The sequence below is a fragment of the Bombina bombina genome, chromosome 8 (genome assembly GCF_027579735.1).
Source record: "Bombina bombina isolate aBomBom1 chromosome 8, aBomBom1.pri, whole genome shotgun sequence".
In the NCBI taxonomy this organism is placed as follows: Eukaryota; Metazoa; Chordata; class Amphibia; order Anura; family Bombinatoridae; genus Bombina; species Bombina bombina.
This window is the reverse complement of record NC_069506.1, coordinates 199,529,669-199,554,151: the sequence shown is the minus strand read 5'-3', so window position 1 is coordinate 199,554,151 and position 24,483 is coordinate 199,529,669. Positions and strand designations below refer to the sequence as shown.

At 41.1% G+C, this 24,483-nt stretch overlaps 1 protein-coding gene across 1 annotated transcript in view; it reads left to right on the top strand.

Moving 5' to 3' along the window:
* Nucleotides 1–24,483, top strand: part of TBC1D17 (TBC1 domain family member 17) — a gene marked incomplete in the record, with an annotated part of 286,719 nt that overhangs the window by 227,051 nt on the left and 35,185 nt on the right. The window contains 3 exon segments of the mRNA XM_053690831.1: nucleotides 67–228; nucleotides 8,947–9,078; nucleotides 16,694–16,797. Coding sequence (XP_053546806.1) covers nucleotides 67–228; nucleotides 8,947–9,078; nucleotides 16,694–16,797 — 398 coding nt within the window.

Here is a 24,483-nt window from a genome sequence, read left to right as displayed (position 1 = left end):
AAAGTTCCTCATACTTTTGTAAACTGAAGTGTGTAAACTTAGAAACAATATCTTTTTGTTCTTTAGAGATTTTTACATGATCCATACTCTGCTACATTTGGAGGCTTTTCCAAAGTTACAAACTTTTTCCGTGGCGCCCTGCGAACGCCAGATGGACCCCACCAGAGGCCTTTATCAGAGATGGCAATTGGTCTGGAAGACGAGCCAGGTTTTGAGGTCATCACATGTGTAAGTAGAGATGAATATAAAGTCACATCCTTCAAGCAGTCTTCTCTGTCTGCTGCTAAAATACCAACACAGTGAAATGTGTGCACAATAAATTGTATACTATAATACACTATCTCTTGCAAATCACAATAAAAGTGCTTCAAAGTAAGATTCTTCAATACAAGATTAGTCGCGTAGACAAATGGTCTTTGTGCCGCAAGTACAGTAACATAGTGAAGTGCTGACCAGGTCCGTCTTTAATATTGACTAGACCCTGGGCAAACATTTTCTTGGGCCCCCCCCCCCATGCAATTTCGCTCTCCACCCCAACATCCCAAAAAACAACTAAATCAATTTATTTTATACATTTTTTTAAATTATTAGCCTAGCAGTGGATCATCCACTGCTGGGCTAATCATTAAAAAAATGCAATATGTGAAACTGGACCTAAGCATTACTAATAAGTAAATAAATACATACATACCTCCACTCTGGATTAATTTAATATGCTTTTTAATGTGATTCTGGTGTGAGGTTAGCTGGTTAAAGAGATTTAGGGCAGCCAACAGGAGCAAAGCAAGGTAAAGACTGAGGCGGAAGCATGGAGGTGCAGACAAATATAAATTTACTGACTGAAACAGTAGAACTACTATGGGAAGCTGTAAAATCTGAGACAGAGAGAAATAAAAACTATAAAAATAATCCTTGCCTTAATGTGTGAAGTATCAGCATGACAGTATACATCAGCCACAGCAGCACATGTCACTTCTTTGCTAGGAACAAGTTCCCTCTCATCCTGCACTAGACAATGCTGCATGAGGGAGGGGCATGTGTACACTCACTTATTCTTCCCACTGACACCTTTCTACAAAGCACTGTTCCCCTAACAAACTTCAGTTAGTTGATCTTAGAGCCACAGCAGAAAGAGCAGGGCTAAGGGGACCAGCAGACTGGATGCTGTCTGCCCAAGGCTGCATGGATACAGACACGTTACACAGCCTCAAGACTGAAGAGAGCAGTGTGTGCAGCTGCACAGATGCTCAAATCCTCACGTGCCTGCCACTCCAGCTTTCTGCTGCATGCGCCTATAGTCAGCCCTACCCAGAAACAATCCCCACCACCAGAGCAGTTACCTGGTAACAGTGCTAACCCCAGCAGGACCTTTTCTGATGCAGTGGAATTGGCTGGATGCCGAGTTAGGGCTCAGCATCCAGTGCTGCACAGTGCACATCTAAAACAGCACATGGCACTAGCTTGGAATGTCACATGACACGGCATGGTCTGGCATAGTTTCTCACAAATAAATATAAGCAGAGAACTTTTGACTGTGACAATATTAGGACTGACTGTGCCCCCCCCCCCATGTCACATGACATCAGCAGTAAGGCATGAACATATATAGAGCCTCAATAGAACTTAGGATTGCACACACCTGGTTTTATACTGCAGATATCAAGTAATTATCCAGCAAGACATCCATAATTTTCTATCATAATTTAAAATAAATAAATCATAAAACACACAACATATTAAAAAGCCATAATATAGCACCTGCATAAAAGTCACTGAGGTGCTTATAACTAAAGTGGGCAGAAACTACGTTTCTCCAACATAGGTGTGTCCGGTCCACGGCGTCATCCTTACTTGTGGGATATTCTCTTCCCCAACAGGAAATGGCAAAGAGCCCAGCAAAGCTGGTCACATGATCCCTCCTAGGCTCCGCCTTCCCCAGTCATTCTCTTTGCCGTTGTACAGGCAACATCTCCACGGAGATGGCTTAGAGTTTTTTGGTGTTTAACTGTAGTTTTTATTATTCAATCAAGAGTTTGTTATTTTAAAATAGTGCTGGTATGTACTATTTACTCTGAAACAGAAAAGAGATGAAGATTTCTGTTTGTAAGAGGAAAATGATTTTAGCAACCGTTACTAAAATCGATGGCTGTTTCCACACAGGACTGTTGAGAGGAATTAACTTCAGTTTGGGGAAACAGTGAGCAGACTTTTGCTGCTTGAGGTATGACACATTTCTAACAAGACGATGTAATGCTGGAAGCTGTCATTTTCCCTATGGGATCCGGTAAGCCATTTTTATTACATAAAGAAAAAAAGGGCTTCACAAGGGCTTTTAAGACTGTAGACATTTTCTGGGCTAAAACGATTGATATATAAGCATATTTTAATACTTCATAGCTTTGAGGAATTATTTTATTCTTGGGAATTATGTAAAATAACCGGCAGGCACTGTATTGGACACCTTATCCTCTAGGGGCTTTCCCTAATCATAGGCAGAGCCTAATTTTCGCGCCTCTATTGCGCACTTGTTTTTGGGAAGCATGACATGCAGATGCATGTGTGAGGAGCTCTGATACATAGAAAAGACTTTCTGAAGGCGTCATTTGGTATCGTATTCCCCTTTGGGCTTGGTTGGGTCTCAGCAAAGCAGATACCAGGGACTGTAAAGGGGTTAAATATAAAAACGGCTCCGGTTCCGTTATTTTAAGGGTTAAAGCTTTCAAATTTGGTGTGCAATACTTTTAAGGCTTTAAGACACTGTGGTGAAATTTTTGTGAATTTTGAACAATTCCTTCATACTTTTTCACATTTGCAGTAATAAAGTGTGTTCAGTTTAAAATTTAAAGTGACAGTAACGGTTTTATTTTAAAACGTTTTTTGTACTTTGTTATCAAGTTTATGCCTGTTTAACATGTCTGAACTACCAGATAGACTGTGTTCTGTATGTGGGGAAGCCAAGGTTCCTTCTCATTTAAATAGATGTGATTTATGTGACACAAAATTTAGAGAAAATGATGCCCAAGATGATTCCTCAAGTGAGGGGAGTAAGCATGGTACTGCATCATCCCCTCCTTCGTCTACACCAGTCTTGCCCACACAGGAGGCCCCTAGTACATCTAGTGCGCCAATACTCCTTACTATGCAACAATTAACGGCTGTAATGGATAATTCTATCAAAAACATTTTAGCCAAAATGCCCACTTATCAGCGAAAGCGCGACTGCTCTGTTTTAGAAAATACTGAAGAGCATGAGGACGCTGATGATATTGGTTCTGAAGTGCCCCTACACCAGTCTGAGGGGGCCAGGGAGGTTTTGTCTGAGGGAGAAATTTCAGATTCAGGGAAAATTTCTCAACAAGCTGAACCTGATGTGATTACATTTAAATTTAAATTGGAACATCTCCGCGCCCTGCTTAAGGAGGTGTTATCTACTCTGGATGATTGTGAGAATTTGGTCATTCCAGAGAAATTATGTAAAATGGACAAGTTCCTAGAGGTCCCGGGGCCCCCCGAAGCTTTTCCTATACCCAAGCGGGTGGCGGACATTGTAAATAAAGAATGGGAAAGGCCCGGCATACCTTTCGTCCCTCCCCCTATATTTAAGAAATTGTTTCCTATGGTCGACCCCAGAAAGGACTTATGGCAGACAGTCCCCAAGGTCGAGGGGGCGGTTTCTACTCTAAACAAACGCACCACTATACCCATAGAAGATAGTTGTGCTTTCAAAGATCCTATGGATAAAAAATTAGAGGGTTTGCTTAAAAAGATGTTTGTTCAGCAAGGTTACCTTCTACAACCAATTTCATGCATTGTTCCTGTCACTACAGCAGCGTGTTTCTGGTTCGATGAACTAGAAAAGGCGCTCAATAAAGATTCTTCTTATGAGGAGATTTTGGACAGAATTCATGCTCTCAAATTGGCTAACTCACCCTAGACGCCACTTTGCAATTGGCTAGATTAGCGGCGAAAAATTCTGGGTTTGCTATTGTGGCGCGCAGAGCGCTTTGGCTAAAATCTTGGTCAGCGGATGCGTCTTCCAAGAACAAATTGCTTAACATTCCTTTCAAGGGGAAAACGCTGTTTGGCCCTGACTTGAAAGAGATTATTTCTGATATCACTGGGGGCAAGGGCCACGCCCTTCCTCAGGATAGGTCTTTCAAGGCCAAAAATAAACCTAATTTTCGTCCCTTTCGCAGAAACGGACCAGCCCCAAGTGCTACGTCCTCTAAGCAAGAGGGTAATACTTCTCAAGCCAAGCCAGCCTGGAGGCCAATGCAAGGCTTGAACAAAGGTAAGCAGGCCAAGAAACCTGCCACTGCTACCAAGACCGCATGAGATGTTGGCCCCCGATCCGGGACCGGATCTGGTGGGGGGCAGACTCTCTCTCTTCGCTCAGGCTTGGGCAAGAGATGTTCTGGATCCTTGGGCGCTAGAAATAGTCTCCCAAGGTTATCTTCTGGAATTCAAGGGGCTTCCCCCAAGGGGGAGGTTCCACAGGTCTCAATTGTCTTCAGACCACATAAAAAAACAGGCATTCTTACATTGTGTAGAAGACCTGTTAAAAATGGGAGTGATTCATCCTGTTCCATTAGGAGAACAAGGGATGGGGTTCTACTCCCCTCTTTTTTGGGAACTACGAACAGATTGAACATTCAGACCAATCTTAGATCTCAAGATCCTAAACAAGTTTCTCAAGGTTCCATCGTTCAAAATGGAAACCATTCGAACAATTCTTCCTTCCATCCAGGAAGGTCAATTCATGACCACGGTGGATTTAAAGGATGCGTATCTACATATTCCTATCCACAAGGAACATCATCGGTTCCTAAGGTTCGCATTTCTGGACAAGCATTACCAGTTTGTGGCACTTCCGTTCGGATTAGCCACTGCTCCAAGAATTTTCACAAAGGTACTAGGGTCCCTTCTAGCGGTGCTAAGACCAAGGGGCATTGCAGTAGTACCTTACTTGGACGACATACTGATTCAAGCGTCGTCCCTTCCACAAGCAAAGGCTCACACGGACATTGTCCTGGCCTTTCTCAGATCTCACGGGTGGAAAGTGAACGTAGAAAAAAGTTCTCTATCTCCGTCAACAAGGGTTCCCTTCTTGGGAACAATAATAGACTCCTTAGAAATGAGGATTTTTCTGACAGAGGCCAGAAAATCAAAACTTCTAAACTCTTGTCAAATACTTCATTCTGTTCCTCTTCCTTCCATAGCGCAGTGCATGGAAGTAATAGGTTTGATGGTAGCGGCAATGGACATAGTTCCTTTTGCGCGAATTCATCTAAGACCATTACAACTGTGCATGCTCAGTCAGTGGAATGGGGACTATACAGACTTGTCTCCGACGATACAAGTAGATCAGAGGACCAGAGATTCACTCCGTTGGTGGCTGTCCCTGGACAACCTGTCACAGGGGATGAGCTTCCGCAGACCAGAGTGGGTCATTGTCACGACCGACGCCAGTCTGGTGGGCTGGGGCGCGGTCTGGGGACCCCTGAAAGCTCAGGGTCTTTGGTCTCGGGAAGAATCTCTTCTCCCGATAAATATTCTGGAACTGAGAGCGATATTCAATGCTCTCAAGGCTTGGCCTCAGCTAGCGAAGGCCAAGTTCATACGGTTTCAATCAGACAACATGACGACTGTTGCGTACATCAACCATCAGGGGGGAACAAGGAGTTCCCTGGCGATGGAAGAAGTGACCAAAATCATTCAATGGGCGGAGACTCACTCCTGCCACTTGTCTGCAATCCACATCCCAGGAGTGGAAAATTGGGAAGCGGATTTTCTGAGTCGTCAGACATTTCATCCGGGGGAGTGGGAACTCCATCCGGAAATCTTTGCCCAAATTACTCAATTGTGGGGCATTCCAGACATGGATCTGATGGCCTCTCGTCAGAACTTCAAGGTTCCTTGCTACGGGTCCAGATCCAGGGATCCCAAGGCGACTCTAGTAGATGCACTAGTAGCACCTTGGACCTTCAAACTAGCTTATGTATTCCCGCCGTTTCCTCTCATCCCCAGGCTGGTAGCCAGGATCAATCAGGAGAGGGCATCGGTGATCTTGATAGCTCCTGCGTGGCCACGCAGGACTTGGTATGCAGACCTGGTGAATATGTCATCGGCTCCACCATGGAAGCTACCTTTGAGACGAGACCTTCTTGTTCAAGGTCCGTTCGAACATCCGAATCTGGTCTCACTCCAACTGACTGCTTGGAGATTGAACGCTTGATCTTATCAAAGCGAGGGTTCTCAGATTCTGTCATTGATACTCTTGTTCAGGCCAGAAAGCCTGTAACTAGAAAAATCTACCACAAAATATGGAAAAAATATATCTGTTGGTGTGAATCTAAAGGATTCCCTTGGGACAAGGTAAAAATTCCTAAGATTCTATCCTTTCTTCAAGAAGGTTTGGAGAAAGGATTATCTGCAAGTTCTTTGAAGGGACAGATTTCTGCCTTGTCTGTGTTACTTCACAAAAGGCTGGCAGCTGTGCCAGATGTTCAAGCCTTTGTTCAGGCTCTGGTTAGAATCAAGCCTGTTTACAAACTTTTGACTCCTCCTTGGAGTCTCAATTTAGTTCTTTCAGTTCTTCAGGGGGTTCCGTTTGAACCCTTACATTCCGTTGATATTAAGTTATTATCTTGGAAAGTTTTGTTTTTGGTTGCAATTTCTTCTGCTAGAAGAGTTTCAGAATTATCTGCTCTGCAGTGTTCTCCTCCTTATCTGGTGTTCCATGCAGATAAGGTGGTTTTGCGTACTAAACCTGGTTTTCTTCCGAAAGTTGTTTCTAACAAAAACATTAACCAGGAGATAGTCGTGCCTTCTTTGTGTCCGAATCCAGTTTCAAAGAAGGAACGTTTGTTGCACAATTTGGATGTAGTTCGTGCTCTAAAATTCTATTTAGATGCTACAAAGGATTTTAGACAAACATCTTCCTTGTTTGTTGTTTATTCTGGTAAAAGGAGAGGTCAAAAAGCAACTTCTACCTCTCTCTCTTTTTGGATTAAAAGCATCATCAGATTGGCTTACGAGACTACCGGACGGCAGCCTCCTGAAAGAATCACAGCTCATTCCACTAGGGCTGTGGCTTCCACATGGGCCTTCAAGAACGAGGCTTCTGTTGATCAGATATGTAAGGCAGCGACTTGGTCTTCACTGCACACTTTTACTAAATTTTACAAATTTGATACTTTTGCTTCTTCTGAGGCTATTTTTGGGAGAAAGGTTTTGCAAGCCGTGGTGCCTTCCATCTAGGTGACCTGATTTGCTCCCTCCCTTCATCCGTGTCCTAAAGCTTTGGTATTGGTTCCCACAAGTAAGGATGACGCCGTGGACCGGACACACCTATGTTGGAGAAAACAGAATTTATGTTTACCTGATAAATTACTTTCTCCAACGGTGTGTCCGGTCCACGGCCCGCCCTGGTTTTTTAATCAGGTCTGATAATTTATTTTCTTTAACTACAGTCACCACGGTATCATATGATTTCTCCTATGCAAATATTCCTCCTTTACGTCGGTCGAATGACTGGGGAAGGCGGAGCCTAGGAGGGATCATGTGACCAGCTTTGCTGGGCTCTTTGCCATTTCCTGTTGGGGAAGAGAATATCCCACAAGTAAGGATGACGCCGTGGACCGGACACACCGTTGGAGAAAGTAATTTATCAGGTAAACATAAATTCTGTTTTTTTGTGTGGATGGTTGGATGCAGATTGAGAAAAAACACAGCAACACTGTCCCTTTTGTCCCGAGATGCCTATTATGGTGCCTGTCTCCACGTGATAATCCAACGTACATTTAGTCATAATCGTGCAGCTTTTTCAAGGATTAAAAGTATGTTTATGAGGCGTTTTAACTATATAACTATGATAATTCTTTTAATAGCATCTGGACTGGATGCTAAAATGTCCTCTACAATGGGATGTACGTTCTTTATTCTTTCCATAGACCTGTTCAGGTGATATTTGATGTTTTCTAGTTTGCTTTTTACAGATACACTTCATCACTTTCAAGTGATATACCAATTATTTCACATGTCCCCTTAAATTGACCATAGTACATGAAGCCTTGTCTGCTTATATTGGGAGGGGGGGCATTTCAGCAATTCATTAAAGGGACATGAAAGACAAATTTTTTCTTTCATGATTCAGATAGAACATACAATTATAAAAAACTTTCCAATTTACTGTTATCTATTTGCTTCAATCTCTTAGTATCCTTTTGTTGATGAAGCAGTAATGCACTTCTGGTAGCTAGCTGTAAGCCAATGGCAATGCATATATGTGCAGGAACCAATCGGCAGCTTCTGAGCCTACCTAAGTATACTTTTCAACAATTGATACAAATAGAACAAAGCAAATTAGATACTAGAAATTAATTAAAGTTATTTAAAATTGTTCTGAATCATGAAAGAAAAAAATGCATCAATTCTTTCACATTCTCTATAAGTTAGGATGGGATGTAGAATTAAAAAGTGCCTTTTTTGTCCACATAATTCTATTTAAAGTTTTCCTCTTGATCATCTTCTGGCTTAGCAACACTTCAGTTTATCTTTTCCCTTCACAACATGACCTGAGAGCACATACTGTTAAAGATTAGGCTCAGGCAATACTACCTTTAATTGGATTGTTCACAGCATTCTGTGTAAAAAGAAAAAGATGTGCTCGGAGAGGCCGCTGACCAGAGGCTGAACACACTGTATAACTTTGGAATATAGATTTGCAAAAAGATTAAATTCAGTGCATCTCTGCTAATGAATGGTAAGCTACAATGACTATGGAGCTATAAAAATGTACTAAGAATGGTTGGAGGGCATTAGGAGATTAGAATCTTCCCATAGTTTCACACTAGAGATCCTAGTCTCATGAGTAAATATACCACAAATAGCCTTGGGTAGAATTGTGTGTTTATTAAACTATTAAAAAAAAAAAATCTATTACAGCAAGTGGAGCTGGGTGAGCGTCCAATTGTTCATCGTCAGACCCCAGTCACTGAGCAGGAGTGGGAATCATTCTTTGACCCTGAAGGTCATGTTCTAGATGCAGAAGGATTGAAGAAGAGGATCTTTGCTGGGGTGAGTGTTGACTGAACAGCCAAAATATGATCTCTGGGTTGTGATATTTTAAAAGACTGTAATGGGAAAAGTTGTTATAAATGCAGTTCACCTCATGCTAATAATAAAAAATATTTTATTATCCTCCTCTTTCTCAACCTCCTACATTTCTAGATTATAAATTCCCACGGGAATAGGGCCCTCAATTCCTCCTGTATGTCTTTGTAAATTTTGTCCTGTCTCCTACAAGTCTTATATAATTGTTTTTATTTAAATGAAGTGTACCCATGGACAGCGCTGTGGAATATGTTGGCGCTTCATAAATAAAGTATAATAATAATAATAAAATAATAAAAGGGCCGGCGTGCACAGATTTTCATAAAACACCATGAAATGCATAGATATTGATAAAACAAAGTAATATAAAACTTTTTAAAAAAACATACCTAGAAGGTCCCCGTTTAGTAACTAGGTAAGGCTGGGGCGCCACTAAAATGGGCTAAGAAAGTAGAAAGAGCAGACCTGCCCCACAGCCAATCAAATTACATATTATAATAGCTGTCACCCCCAAGGCAGAATACTGTGCGTTCTAAGTTCTTATCGCAGAAACTGAAGGATCTCTGCAGAAAGAACGGCAGTGTCAGTTAAAAAAAAAAAATTTTGCCTGCACTTTTAATTTCTGCCTGCGGGTGTCACTGTTCCGTTCTGTCTCAATGGAAATATTTGCTACGATCCTCTCTTTTCAATTTCCTCTCACTTCCTGATACCCAGTGCGGTACAGGGAACAACACATTGCAGAAAAGGTAAGTCAGGGCTTAACAAATGTATTCTAGGAGTGTAGGAGCCAACCAAAATACTTTTTGTTCTCTAATAAGTGTGTGTGTGTTTATGTTGTGTATGTCGTGTGTGTGTATATGTTGTGTGTGCATGTGTATATATGTTGTGTGTGCATGTGTATATATGGTGTGTGTGTGCGTATGTGTATATATGGTGTGCGTATGGGCTGTGTGTGTGTATATATTGTGTGTGTGTGTGTGTGTATGTATGTGTATATATATATATATGTGTGTATGTATATATATATATATATATATCTATATGGTGTGTGTATGGTGTGTGCTTGTGTATATGGTGTGTGCTTGTGTATATGGTGTGTGCTTGTGTATATGGTGTGTGTGTGGTGTGTATGGTGTGTGTGTGTGTGTGTGTATATATATATATATATATATATATATATATATATATATGGTGTGTGCTTGTGTATATGGTGTGTGTGTGTGTGTGGTGTGTATGGTCTGTGTGTGTGTGTGTGTGTGTATATATATATATATATATATATTTATATATATATATATATATGGTGTGTGTGTATGGTGTGTGCTTGTGTATATGGTGTGTGTGTGTGTGTGTGTGTATATATATATATATGTATATATGTATGTATATATGTATATATATATATATATATATATAGAAAAATTTTCACTAAAAAAATCTCATCGCAGAAAATGAAAAAAAGTTCTGCCTCTGGGGCTGTCACTCATGTGCACAGGCAGCGCTTGCAATGCCACACGAGAAAATGAAACAACGTTTCTTTCATGTAATTGGCAAGAGTCCATGAGCTAGTGACGCATGGGATATACATTCCTACCAGGAGGGGCAAAGTTTCCCAAACCTCAAAATGCCTATAAATACACCCCCCACCACACCCACAATTCAGTTTTACAAACTTTGCCTCCTATGGAGGTGGTGAAGTAAGTTTGTGCTAGATTTCTACGTTGATATGCGCTTCGCAGCATGCTGAAGCCCGGTTTTCCTCTCAGAGTGCAGTGAATGACAGAGGGATGTGAAGGGAGTATTGCCTATTGAATGCTATGGTCATCCTATAGGGGATCTATTTCATAGGTTCTCTGTTATCGGTCGTAGAGATTCTTCTCCTACCTCCCTTTTCAGATCGACGATATACTCTTATATACCATTACCTCTGCTGATTCTCGTTTCAGTACTGGTTTGGCTATCTACTATATGTAGATGAGTGTCTTTTGGTAAGTATGTCTTATTTTATTTATGAAACTCTCAGCTATGGTTTGGCACTTTATATGTAAAGTTCTAAATATATGTTTTATACTTATATTTGCCATGATTCAGGTTAATCAGTATTTTTCCTTCTTACAGACTGTCAGTTTCATTTTTGGGAAATGCATATGAATAAAAAAAATTCTTACCTGAAAATTTTTCAATTTGACTTTTCTTTCTAAATTGCGGGCTGTTAGGCTCGTGGGTGCAAAAAATGCTAGAATTTATTGCGTCATTTTTGGCGCAATACTTTTTTGGCGCGAGAATTACGTTTGTTGACGTTAATGACGTCTTTTCCGGCGTCGTAGTTGACGCCGAGAGTTTTCACGTAGTTGCGTTATCTATGACGCTCGTGTTTGTTGCAGACGTTTTTGGCGCCAAAACAATTTTGTCAATTCTGGGCGTCATACTTGGCGCCAGTTTTTTTTACATTATTTAAGTCTTTGTTTCTTTTTGCTTCTGGTTTCCAGAGGCTTATTCTGTTTGCATTTCTTCCCATTCCTGAAACTGTCATTTAAGGAATTTGATAATTTTGCTTTATATGTTGTTTTTTCTATTACATATTGCAAGATGTCACAATCTGACCCTGTATCAGAATCTACTTCTGGAATGCTGCTGCCTGATGTCGGTTCTACCAAAGCTAAGTGCATTTGTTTTAAACTTGTGGTAACTATTCCTCCGGCTGTAGTTTGTGTTAGTTGTCATGATAAACTTTCAAAAGCAGACAATATTTCCATTAGTAATAATCCATTACCTGTTGTTGTTCCTTCAACATCTAATGTTCAGGATATTCCTGTTAATGTAAGAGAATTTGTTTCTAATTCTATTCAGAAGGCCCTGTCTGTTATACCACCTTCTAATAAACGTAAAAGGTCTTTTAAAACTTCTTATAAATTAGATGAATTTTTAAATGACCGCCAACATTCTGATTTATCTATCTCTGATGAGTATCTATCTGGTTCAGAAGATTCTGCCTCAGATACTGACACTGACAAATCTTCATATTTATTTAAGATGGAGTTTATTCGTTCTTTACTAAAAGAGGTGTTGATTGCATTAGATATGGAGGAGTCTAGTCTTCTTGATATTAAAACCAGTAAACGTTTAAATTCGTTTTTTAAACCTCATGTAGTTATTCCAGAGGTTTTGCCAGTTCCTGATGCTATTTCAGATGTAATTTCTAGGGAATGGAATAGTTTGGGTACTTCATTTACTCCTTATTTAAGGTTTAAGAAACTGTACCCTTTGCCAGCTGATAGATTGGAGTTTTGGGAAAAATCCCCAAAGTTGATGGGGCTATCTCTACTCTTGCTAAACGTACTACTATTCCTATGGCAGATAGTACTTCTTTTAAATATCCCTTAGATAGGAAACTTGAATCTTTTCTAAGGAAGGCTTATTTATGTTCAGGTAATCTTCTTAGGCCTGCTATTTCTTTGGCTGATGTTGCTGCAGCTTCAACTTTTTGGTTGGAGGCTTTAGCGCAAAAAGTACCAGATCATAATGTGTATAGCATTGTTAAGCTTCTTCAACATGCTAATAATTTCATTTGTGATTCCATTTTTGATATCATTAGAATTGATGTTAGGTATATGTCTTTAGCTATTTTAGCTAGAAGAGCTTTATGGCTTAAATATTGGAATGCAGATATGACTTCATCAAAACCAGCCCCCAAGTCTGCATGAAGGTGCGGCCCTCATTCCAGCACAGCTGTTAGGGGGCAGATTACGATTTTTCATAGATGTTTAGATCAATTCAATTCAAAATCATTGGATTCAGAACATTGTTTCTCAAGGGTACAGAATAGGTTTCAAGGTAAGACCGCCTGTGAGAAGGTTCTTTCTTTCACGCATTCCAGTGAACCCAGTAAAGGCTCAGGCTTTCCTGAAATGTGTTTCAGACCTGGAGTCATCTGGGGTAATTGTGCCAGTTCCATATCTGGAACGGGGTCTGGGGTTTTATTCAAATCTGTTCATTGTACCAAAGAAAGAGAATTCTTTCAGACCAGTTCTGGATCTAAAAATTTTGAATCGTTATGTAAGAATACCAACGTTCAAGATGGTGACTATAAGGACTATTTTGCCTTTTGTTCTGCAAGGGCATTATATGTCCACAATAGACTTACAGGATGCTTATCTTCATATTCCAATTCATCCAGATCACTATCAGTTCCTGAGATTCTCTTTTCTAGACAAGCATTACCAATTTGTTGCTCTTCCTTTTGGCCTTGCAACAGCTCCAAGGATCTTCTCAAAGGTTCTCGGTGCCCTTCTCTCTGTAATCAGAGAGCGGGGTATTGCAGTGTTTCCTTATTTGGACGATATCTTGGTACTTGCTCAGTCTTTACATTCTGCAGAATCTCACACGAATCAACTTGTGTTGTTTCTTCAAAAACATGGTTGGAGGATCAATTTACCAAAAATTTCCTTGATTCCTCAGACAAGGGTAACATTTTTGGAAATCCAAATAGATTCAGTATCCATGACTTTGTCTCTAACAGACAAAAGACGTCTGAAATTGGTTTCAGCTTGTCGGAACCTTCAGTCTCAATCATTCCCTTCAGTAGCTATGTGCATGGAAGTTTTAGGTCTCATGACTGCAGCATCGGACGCGATCCCCTTTGCTCGTTTTCACATGAGACCTCTTCAGCTTTGTATGCTGAATCTTTGGTGCAGGGATTATACAAAGATATCACAATTGATATCCTTAAATCCCAATACTCGACTATATCTGACTTGGTGGTTAAATCACCACCCTTTAGTTCAAGGGGCCTCTTTTCTTCGTCCAACCTGGACTGTGATTTCAACAGATGCGAGTCTTTCAGGTTGGGGAGCTGTCTGGGGATCTCTGACAGCGCAGGGGGTTTGGAAATCTCAAGAGGCGAGATTACCAATCAATATTTTGGAACTCCGTGCGATTTTCAGAGCTCTTCAGTTCTGGCCTCTTCTGAAGAGAGAATCGTTTATTTGTTTTCAGACAGACAATGTCACAACCGTGGCGTATGTCAATCATCAAGGTGGGACTCACAGTCCTCAGGCTATGAAAGAAGTATCTCGGATACTTGCATGGGTGGAATCCAGCTCCTGTCTAATCTCTGCGGTTCATATCCCAGGTATAGACAATTGGGAAGCGGATTATCTCAGTCGCCAGACTTTACATGCGGGAGAATGGTCTCTTCATCCAGATGTGTTTCTTCAGATTGTTCAGATGTGGGGGCTTACAGAAATAGATCTGATGGCTTCTCATCTAAACAGGAAACTTCCCAGGTATCTGTCCAGATCCAGGGATCCTCAGGCGGAAGCAGTGGATGCGTTGTCACTTCCTTGGAATTATCAACCTGCTTATATCTTTCCGCCTCTAGTTCTTCCAAGAGTGATTTCCAAAATCATAATGGAACGTTCGTTTGTTCTGCTGGTGGCTCCAGCATGGCCACACAGGTTTTGGTATGCGGATCTTGTTCGGATGTCCAGTTGCCAACCTTGGCCACTTCCGTTAAGGTCAGACCTTCTATCTCAAGGTCGGTTTTTCCATCAGGATCTCAAATCATTAAATTTGAAGGTATGGAGATTGAACGCTTAGTGCTTAGTCATAGAGGTTTCTCTGACTCTGTGATCAATACTATGTTGCAGGCTCGTAAATCTGTGTCTAGAAAGATTTATTACCGGGTTTGGAAGACTTACATTTCATGGTGTTCCTCTCATAATTTCTCTTGGCATTCTTTTAGAATTCCTAGAATTTTACAGTTTCTTCAGGATGGTTTGGATAAGTGTTTGTCTGCAAGTTCCTTGAAAGGACAAATCTCTGCTCTTTCTGTTCTGTTTCACAGAAAAATTGCTAATCTTCCTGACATTCGTTGTTTTGTACAGGCTTTGGTTCGTATCAAGCCTGTCATTAAGTCAATCTCTCCTCCTTGGAGTCTTAATTTGGTTTTGAGAGCTTTACAGGCTCCTCCGTTTGAGCCTATGCATTCTCTGGGTATTAAGTTACTTTCTTGGAAAGTATTGTTTCTTTTGGCTATCTCTTCTGCAAGAAGAGTTTCTGAATTATCTGCTCTTTCTTGTGAGTCTCCTTTTCTGATTTTTCATCAGGATAAGGCGGTTTTGCGGACTTCATTTGAATTTTTACCTAAGGTTGTGAATTCCAACAACATTAGTAGAGAAATTGTTGTCCCTTCGTTGTGTCCTAATCCTAAGAATTCTTTGGAAAAATCTTTGCATTCTTTGGATGTGGTTAGAGCTTTGAAATATTATGTTGAAGCTACTAAAGATTTCAGAAAGACTTCTAGTCTATTTGTTATCTTTTCTGGTCCTAAGAAAGGTCAGAAAGCTTCTGCTATTTCTTAGGCTTCTTGGTTAAAGTCTTTGATTCATCATGCTTATATAGAGTCGGGTAAATCCCCGCCTCAGAGGATTACGGCTCATTCTACTAGGTCAGTTTCCACTTCCTGGGCTTTTAAGAATGAAGCTTCTGTTGATCAGATTTGCAAAGCAGCAACTTGGTCTTCTTTGCATACTTTTACTAAATTCTACCATTTTGATGTTTTTTCTTCTTCAGAAGCAGTTTTTGGTAGAAAAGTACTTCAGGCAGCTGTTTCAGTTAGATTCTTCTGCTTATATTTCAGTTTTTTTCATTATAAAGATTAAAACTTTTGATTTGGTTTGTGGATTATTTTTTCAGCGGAATTGGCTGTCTTTATTTTTATCCCTCCCTCTCTAGTGACTCTTGCGTGGAGTTCCACATCTTGGGTATTTGCTATCCCATACGTCACTAGCTCATGGACTCTTGCCAATTACATGAAAGAAAACATAATTTATGTAAGAACTTACCTGATAAATTCATTTCTTTCATATTGGCAAGAGTCCATGAGGCCCACCCTTTTTTTTTGTGGTGGTTATGATTTTTTGTATAAAGCACTATTATTCCAATTCCTTATTGATGCTTTCGCTCCTTCTTACCACCCCACTTCTTGGCTATTCGTTAAACTGAATTGTGGGTGTGGTGGGGGGGGTGTATTTATAGGCATTTTGAGGTTTGGGAAACTTTGCCCCTCCTGGTAGGATTGTATATCCCATACGTCACTAGCTCATGGACTCTTGCCAATATGAAAGAAATGAATTTATCAGGTAAGTTCTTACATAAATTGTTTTTTAGTGTACTATGCCTTTTAAAAAGACATTAAACCCCTGATTTTTCTTTCATGATTCAGGTAAAGGATACAATTTTAAATAACTTTTCAATTTACGTCTTTAATCACATTTGCCTCATTTTCTTGCAATCCTTTTGTTGAAGGAGCAGCAATATGCTACAGGGACCTAACTGAAAACATCAGGTGAGCCAGTGACAAGAAGCATAAATGAGCAGCCACCAATCAACAGCTAGCATTAAGTAGTGCATTGCTGCTCCTGAGCTGATGTAGGTGTGCTTTTCAACAAAGGATAACAATAGAACAAAGCAAATTAAATAATATAGGTAAATTGTAAAGGTGTTTTAAAATGTCATGGTCTATCTGAATAGTGAAAGTTTAATTTTGACTTAACTGTCCCTTTTAACTTGCTTCTAGGGTCTTAGCCCAGGTGTAAGAAAGGAAGCATGGAAATTTCTCCTTGGTTATTATTCTTGGGACAGCAATACCGAAGAGAGAAAGATGTTTGTCCGGCAAAAGGCGTAAGTACAGTGCTTCTTTTCTGAAGTTTAGTCTGTACGACCCTTTTATTTTACTGCTATAGAGGCATTTGTGTAAAAGAATGTGTGTGCTTTATGTTCTCAATCAAATATACCTGTGTAATATGTACTTGTTGTATTTCTACAGTCATTTTATATTGCAGTTAAACACTATGCCATTTAAAACCAGCCACACTGGAGACACGGTCTTGTCTAAATGAATGTTAGACTTGCATGTTCATTGTACATCAGCCCTACTTCCAAAGTGTAATAATACCTAGAAATGCATTTGTAGTTTGTATTAAAAACAAAAGGAAGAGCACAACCCAGAATCAATGTAATAGCTTTAATAGCAACAATTTTATTTGTCACAAATAGACAGACATGCACTAAAAAACAATGAAAATAAGAGCTTATCACCACACTTTCAGTTTTCTTTCAGTCCCTTTCACCACAATTTGACTCCCCTTCCAGTTCTTGGAAATCTTAACTACTCCGTTTAACTGCTGACCCATCTAGTCTTTTCTTGTATGTGATTACTGCAGTGTGGTGGTAAACGTTTATTTTATTTCATATTATAACATTTTGTGACTGCAAATCCCAGCCTAAGAGGGGAAAATTTTAAAAAGGTGTTAGTCTGTTTCAAAGTTGTAATAATAATAATAATAAAAAATAAGCAGTTGCTTATACTTATCATTGCAATATGTAGTATTCGTTTATTTAAATTGATTTTCTCTTGTAAGATGTATCGAGTCCACGGATTCATCCATACTTATGGGATATTCTCCTTCCCTACAGGAAGTGGCAAAGAGAGCACCCACAGCAGAGCTGTCTATATAGCTCCTCACTTAGCTCCGCCCCCCAGTCATTCTCTTTGCCTGCTTAACTGCTAGGATGGGTAAAGTGAGTGTGGTGACAAAAATGTTAGTTTTTATTTTCTCAAGCAAAAGTTTGTTATTTTAAATGGTACCGGTGTGTACTATTTACTCTCTGGCAGAAAAGGGATGAAGATTTCTGCAAGGAGGATGATGATCTTAGCATTTTGTAACTAAGATCCACTGCTGTTCTCACAAGGGCTGAAGAGTACAGGAAAACTTCAGTTGGGGGAACAGTTTGCAGGCTAAACTGCATTAAGGTATGTTCAGTCTATTTTTTTCTAGACAGACTGTGTTATTTCTAGAAAAGGCTGGCAATATCCCCATGAGGGAAAGGTAAGCTGTATTCAATAAGAGGAATCCAAGCTTGCATAAAGGGCTCATAGTTACTGGTGACACTAATAGGAAAAAACGTTTTGGTTTAATTACAAATATAAAGTTTTTTGAGGGACTTTAAAGGGTCTTTGTGGCTTGTTTAAGGGTTATTAACCCACATGGCTAGTTTAAGAAACACTCTGTGGTGTTTCTTTTAGGCCCCATAACATCGAGTGAGGTGGGAGGGGCCTATTTTCCTCAGTTGCACAGTTTATTTACCTCAGAAGCATCCAGCTACTTCTCCAAAGATTCCTGCTGTATTTGAGGGCTGTAAAGAGGTTTTTTTCCCACAAATCGTTCCTAAAGGGCAGGTAGGCGCCACAGCTGAGCTGTGGCAAGGTGCTGAACGTTATTTTACCGGTTTTGAACTTTTTTCAATCCGGTTTTTACATTAAGGGGTTAATTGTTTATTTGCATAGTGGTGCAAAGTTACTAAGGCTTTATGATGCTACTGTAAATTTCGTTTTGTTTACTGCTATTTTACACTGTTTTGCAGAGTTTGTGCAGCTTTTTTTCTCTTAAAGGCACAGTACCGTTTTTGTTTAAAGTGTTATTTACTTTGATTAAAGTGTTTTCCAAGCTTGTTTGTTTCATTACTAGCCTGTTTAACATGTCTGACACCAAGGAAAATCCTTGTTCTATGTGTTTAGAAGCCATTGTGGAACCCCCTTTTAGAATGTGTCCCACTTGCACTGATATGTCTATAAAGAGCATATTTTAGCACTTAAAAATATTGCAATAGATGATTCTCAGACAGAAAGAAATGAGGGTTTAACATCTAGTTCTACCCAAGTGTAACAACCAGTAACGCCCGCACAAGTGACGCCAAGTACCTCTAGTGCGTCCCATTCATTTACTTTACAAGACATGGCCACAGTTATGAATATAACCATCACAGAGGTTTTTTCTAAACTGCCTGGTTTACAAGGAAAGCGTGACAGCTCTGGTTTAAGAACAAATGCTGAGCCGTCTGATGCTTTAGTAGCCGTATCTGATATACCCTCACAATGTTCTGAAGTAGGGGTAAGGGATTTGTTATCTGAGGGAGAGATTTCTGATTCTGGAAAGACGCTCCCTCAGACAGATTCTGATATGACGGCCTTTAAATTTAAGCTTGAACACCTCCGCTTATTGCTCAAAGAGGTATTCGCTACTCTAGATAATTGTGACCCTATAGTTGTCCCAGAGAAATTGTGTAAAATGGACAGATACTTAGAGGTTCCTGTTTACACTGATGTTTTTCCAGTCCCTAAGAGGATTGTGACTATTGTTAATAAGGAGTGGGATAGACAAGGTATTCCGTTTGCTCCCCCTCCTGTTTTTAATAAAATGTTTCCCATATCTGACACCATACAGGACTCGTGGCAGACAGTTCCTAAGGTGGAGGGAGCTATATTTTACTCTTGCTAAGCGTACAACTATACCTATCGAAGACAGTTGTGCTTTCAAAGATCCTATGGATAAAAAATTAGAGGGTCTCCTAAAGAAAATTTTTGTTCATCTAGGTTTTCTTCTCCAACCTGCATGCATTGTTCCTGTAACTACTGCAGCTGCTTTCTGGTTTGAATCTCTAGAAGAGGCTCTCCAGATGGATACTCTATTACAGGATATTATGGATAGAATTAAGGCCCTTAAGTTGGCTAATTCTTTCATTACAGATGCCGCTTTCCAAATGGCTAAGTTAGCGGCAAAGAATTCAGGTTTTGCCATTTTAGCACGCAGGGCGCTATGGCTTAAGTCCTGGTCTGCTGATGTGTCATCAAAATCTAAACTGTTAAACATCCCTTTCAAAGGAAAGACCCATTTCGGCCCTGCACTGATAGAGATTATTTAAGACATCACTGGAGGGAAAGGACATGCCCTCCCTCAGGATAAAACAAATAAAATGAGGACCAAACTAAATAATTTTCGTTCCTTTCGGAACTTTAAGGGTGGTCCCACTTCAGCTTCCCCTGCAGCAAAGCAAGAGGGGAATTCTGGCCAATCCAAGTCAGTCTGGAGACCTAACCAGGCTTGGAACAAGGGTAAACAGGCCAAGAAGCCTGCTGCTGCCTCTAAGACAGCATGAAGGGGTAGCCCCCGATCCGGGACCGGATCTAGTAGGGGGCAGACTCTCTCTCTTCGCTCAGGCTTGGGCAAGAGATGTTCACGATTCCTGGACTTTAGAAATTGTGTCCCAATGATATCTTCTGGACTTCAAAGACTCCCCCCCCAAGGGGGAGATTTCACATTTCTCATTTGTCTGCAAACCAGACAAAGAGTGAGGCGTTCTTACGCTGTGTAGAAGACCTACATACCATGGGAGTGATCCGCCCAGTTCCAAGAGCGGAACAAGGGCTAGGTTTTTACTCCAACCTGTTTGTGGTTCCCAAAAAAGAGGGAACTTTCAGACCGATCTTGGATCTCAAAACTCTAAACAAATCCTCAGAGTACCATCTTTCAAGATGGAGACTATTCGGACTATTCTTCCTCTGATCCAGGAGGGTCAATATATGACTACCGTGGATTTAAAGGATGCGTATCTACACATCCCTATTCACAGAGATCATCATCAATTCCTCAGATTCGCCTTTCTGGATAGGCATTGCCAGTTTGTGGCCCTTCCTTTCGGGTTGGCCACGGCTCCCAGAATTTTCAAAGGTGCTAGGGTCCCTTTTGGCGGTTCTAAGACCGCGGGGTATAGCAGTGGCGAGTGGTATCTGTAGCAGGAAAAAAGAAGGCGCCAATAGAATAATATCGCTACAGACCAAACATGGAGCAGGGTATTAAGAATAGTACTCACAAGCGGAGCGGCACTGAATCGTGCCTTAACAGGCAGACCGGGACTTCAGCTTCCCCGGAAGACCAACACAGGCAATACCCAATCGCCGATCAGGATCACACTACCAGCAACCAATCAGGATCCCGCAGTGGTAACACACCTTCCTCTCGATACCTCCGGGGCTCTGCACACTCAGCTGGGGAGAAACTAGACCACAATACGCCGGGAAACAACCTCCGGTTCTTCGGTATTTAGTGCAGGTTGATAATGGATAAAGGGGAGATCAAACTCCAGCAGGATGAATAAAAACAAGTTTATTAAAATGTTTTTAAAATACAGCAACGCGTTTCTCGGCTACACAGAGCTGTTTCATCAGGCTAGGATCATAGCCTGATGAAATGGCTCTGTGTAGCCGAGAAATGCGTTGCTGTATTTTAAAAACATTTTAATAAACTTGTTTTTATTCATCCCGGTCTGCCTGTTGAGGCACGATCCAGTGCCGCTCCGCTTGTGAGTACTATTCTTAATACCCTGCTCCATGTTTCGTCTGTAGCGATATTATTCTATTGGCGCCTTCTTTTTTCCTGCTACAGATACCACTCGTCTCATCTCTTACCGGAAGAGCTGCCTTGCATTTAGATTTTGGAATCCATCGATTATTACCACTGTTTGTTTCCCGAGCGCACTTCCACAAGAGGATTGTTACTCTGAATTGGTTTTATAGCAGTGGCGCCTTATCTAGACGACATCTTAATTCAGACGTCTTCTTTCCAGCTAGCCAAGTCTCACACGGACATAGTATTGGCTTTTCTGTGATCTCACGGGTGGAAGGGGAACATAAAAAAAAGAGTTCTCTCGTCCCTCTCACAAGAGTTTCCTTCCTAGGGACTCTGATAGACTCGGTAGAAATGAAAATATTTCTGACGGAGGCCAGAAAATCAAAGCTTTTAACCACTTGCCGAGCTCTTCATTCCATTCCTCGGCCATTAGTGGCTCAGTGTATGGAGGTAATCGGACTCATGGTAGTGGCAATGGACATAATTCCTTATGCCCGCCTACACCTCAGACCACTGCAACTATGCATGCTCAAACAGTGGAATGGGGATTTTGCAGATTTATCTCCTCAACTGCATCTGGACCAAGAGACCAGAGATTCTCTTCTCTGGTGGTTGTCTCAGGACCACCTGTCTCAGGGAATGTGTTTCCGCAGGCCAGAGTGGCTGGGGTGCAGTCTGGAAATCCCTAACAGCACAGGGCTTATGGTCTCGGGAGGAAACTCTCCTCCCGATAAACATTCTAGAACTGAGAGCGATATACAATGCGCTTCAGGCGTGGCCTCAGCTAGCTATGGCCAAATTCATCAGGTTTCAGTCGGACAACATAACGACTGTAGCCTATATCAATCATCAAGGAGGAACACGGAGTTCTCTAGCGTTGATGGAGGTAACCAAAATAATCCGATGGGCGGAGGATCACTCTTGCCATCTCTCAGCAATCCATATCCCAGGGGTAGAGAACTGGGAGGCGGATTTCCTAAGTCGTCGGACTTTTCATCCGGGGGACTGGGAGCTCCATCCGGAAGTTTTTGCCCAGCTGACTCAGCTATGGGGCACACCAGAATTGGATCTGATGGCGTCCCGACAGAACGCCAACCTTCCTTGTTACGGGTCCGGGTCCCGGGATCCCCAGGCGGTACTGGTAGATGCTCTAGCAGTGCCCTGGTCCTTCAACCTGGCTTATGTATTTCCACCGTTTCCTCTCCTCCCACGTCTGGTTGCCAGAATCAAGCAGGAGAGAGCTTCGGCGATTCTGATAGCGCCTGTGTGGCCACGCAGGACTTGGTATGCAGACCTGGTTGACATTTCATCTGTTCCACCGTGGACTCTGCCAATGAGGCAGGACCTTCTAATCCAAGGTCCATTCAAGCATCCAAATCTAATTTCTCTGCGTCTGACTGCTTGGAGATTGAACGCCTGATTCTATCAAAGCGTGGTTTCTCTGAGTCGGTCATTGATACCCTGATTCAGGCTAGAAAGCCTGTCACCAGGAAAATCTATCATAAGATTTGGCGCAAATATCTTTGTTGGTGTGAATCCAAGGGTTACTCATGGAGTAAGATTAGGATTCCTAGAATTTTGTCCTTTCTCCAAGAAGGATTGGAGAAGGGATTATCAGCCAGTTCCTTAAAGGGACAAATATCTGCTTTGTCTATTCTTTTACACAAACGTCTGGCAGATGTCCCAGACGTTCAAGCATTTAGTCAGGCCTTGGTTCTTAAAGTTCTTCAAGGGGTTCCGTTTGAACCTATGCATTCCATAGATATTAAGCTTTTATCTTGGAAAGTTTTGTTTTTAGTAGCTATCTCTTCGGCTCGAAGAGTTTCTGAGCTATCTGCTTTGCAGTGTGACTCACCTTACCTGGTTTTCCATGCAGATAAGGTGGTTTTGCGTACCAAACCTGGGTTTCTTCCTAAGGTTGTTTCTAATAGGAATATCAATCAGGAGATTGTTGTTCCTTCTCTGTGTCCTAATCCTTCATCAAAGAAGGAACGTCTGTTGCACAATCTTGATGTGGTTCGTGCTTTAAAGTTCTACTTACAAGCAACTAAAGATTTCCGTCAAACATCTTCATTGTTTGTTGTTTATTCTGGTAAACGGAGAGGTCAAAAAGCTACGGCTACCTCTTTCTTTTTGGCTGAAAAGCATCATCCGTTTGGCTTATGAGACTGCTGGCCAGCAGCCTCCTGAAAGGATTACTGCTCATTCTACTAGAGCAGTGGCTTCCACATGGGCTTTTATAAATGAGGCTTCTGTTGAACAGATTTGTAAGGCGGCGACTTGGTCTTCGCTTCATACTTTTTCCAAATTTTACAAATTTGATACTTTTGCTTCTTTGGAGGCTATTTTTGGGAGAAGGGTTTTACAAGCAGTGGTGCCTTCCATTTAGGGTACCTGTCTTGTCCCTCCCTTCATCCATGTCCTGAAGCTTTGGTATTGGTATCCCACAAGTATGGATGAATCCGTGGACTCGATACATCTTACAAGAGAAAACAGAATTTATGCTTACCTGATAAATTTCTTTCTCTTGTGATGTATCGAGTCCACGGCCCGCCCTGTCTGTTTAAGACAGATAGTATATTTTTATTTTAAAAACTTCAGTCACCACTGCACCCTATAGTTTCTCCTTTTTCTTCCTAGCCTTCGGTCGAATGACTGGGGGGCGGAGCTAAGGGAGGAGCTATATAGACAGCTCTGCTGTGGGTGCTCTCTTTGCCACTTCCTGTAGGGAATGAGAATATCCCACAAGTATGGATGAATCCCTGGACTCGATACATCACAAGAGAAAGACATTTATCAGGTAAGCATAAATTCTGTTTTACCCTTATTTTTTGTACTACTTTTATGCAGTGTCTATTACTATCGGTCACAGCCCTACAAACAGCAGGGGCCTCTGCATGAAGGTTTATCTTATCCCGATGGCATCAAAATTTTAGTCTGCATTACTATAAAGTGAATAGACTCGATAACAGATTTGCTAATGCACAGAACTGACAGAATAAAACTTGGGTTTTAAAATGTCTCCACTATTAACACACTGGGTGCAGGGGCTACACTGAAAATGTTTAAGTGCTAATCTTGTAAGAAAACAAGTAAGCTGTTTTTTTTGTTTTGTTTTTTT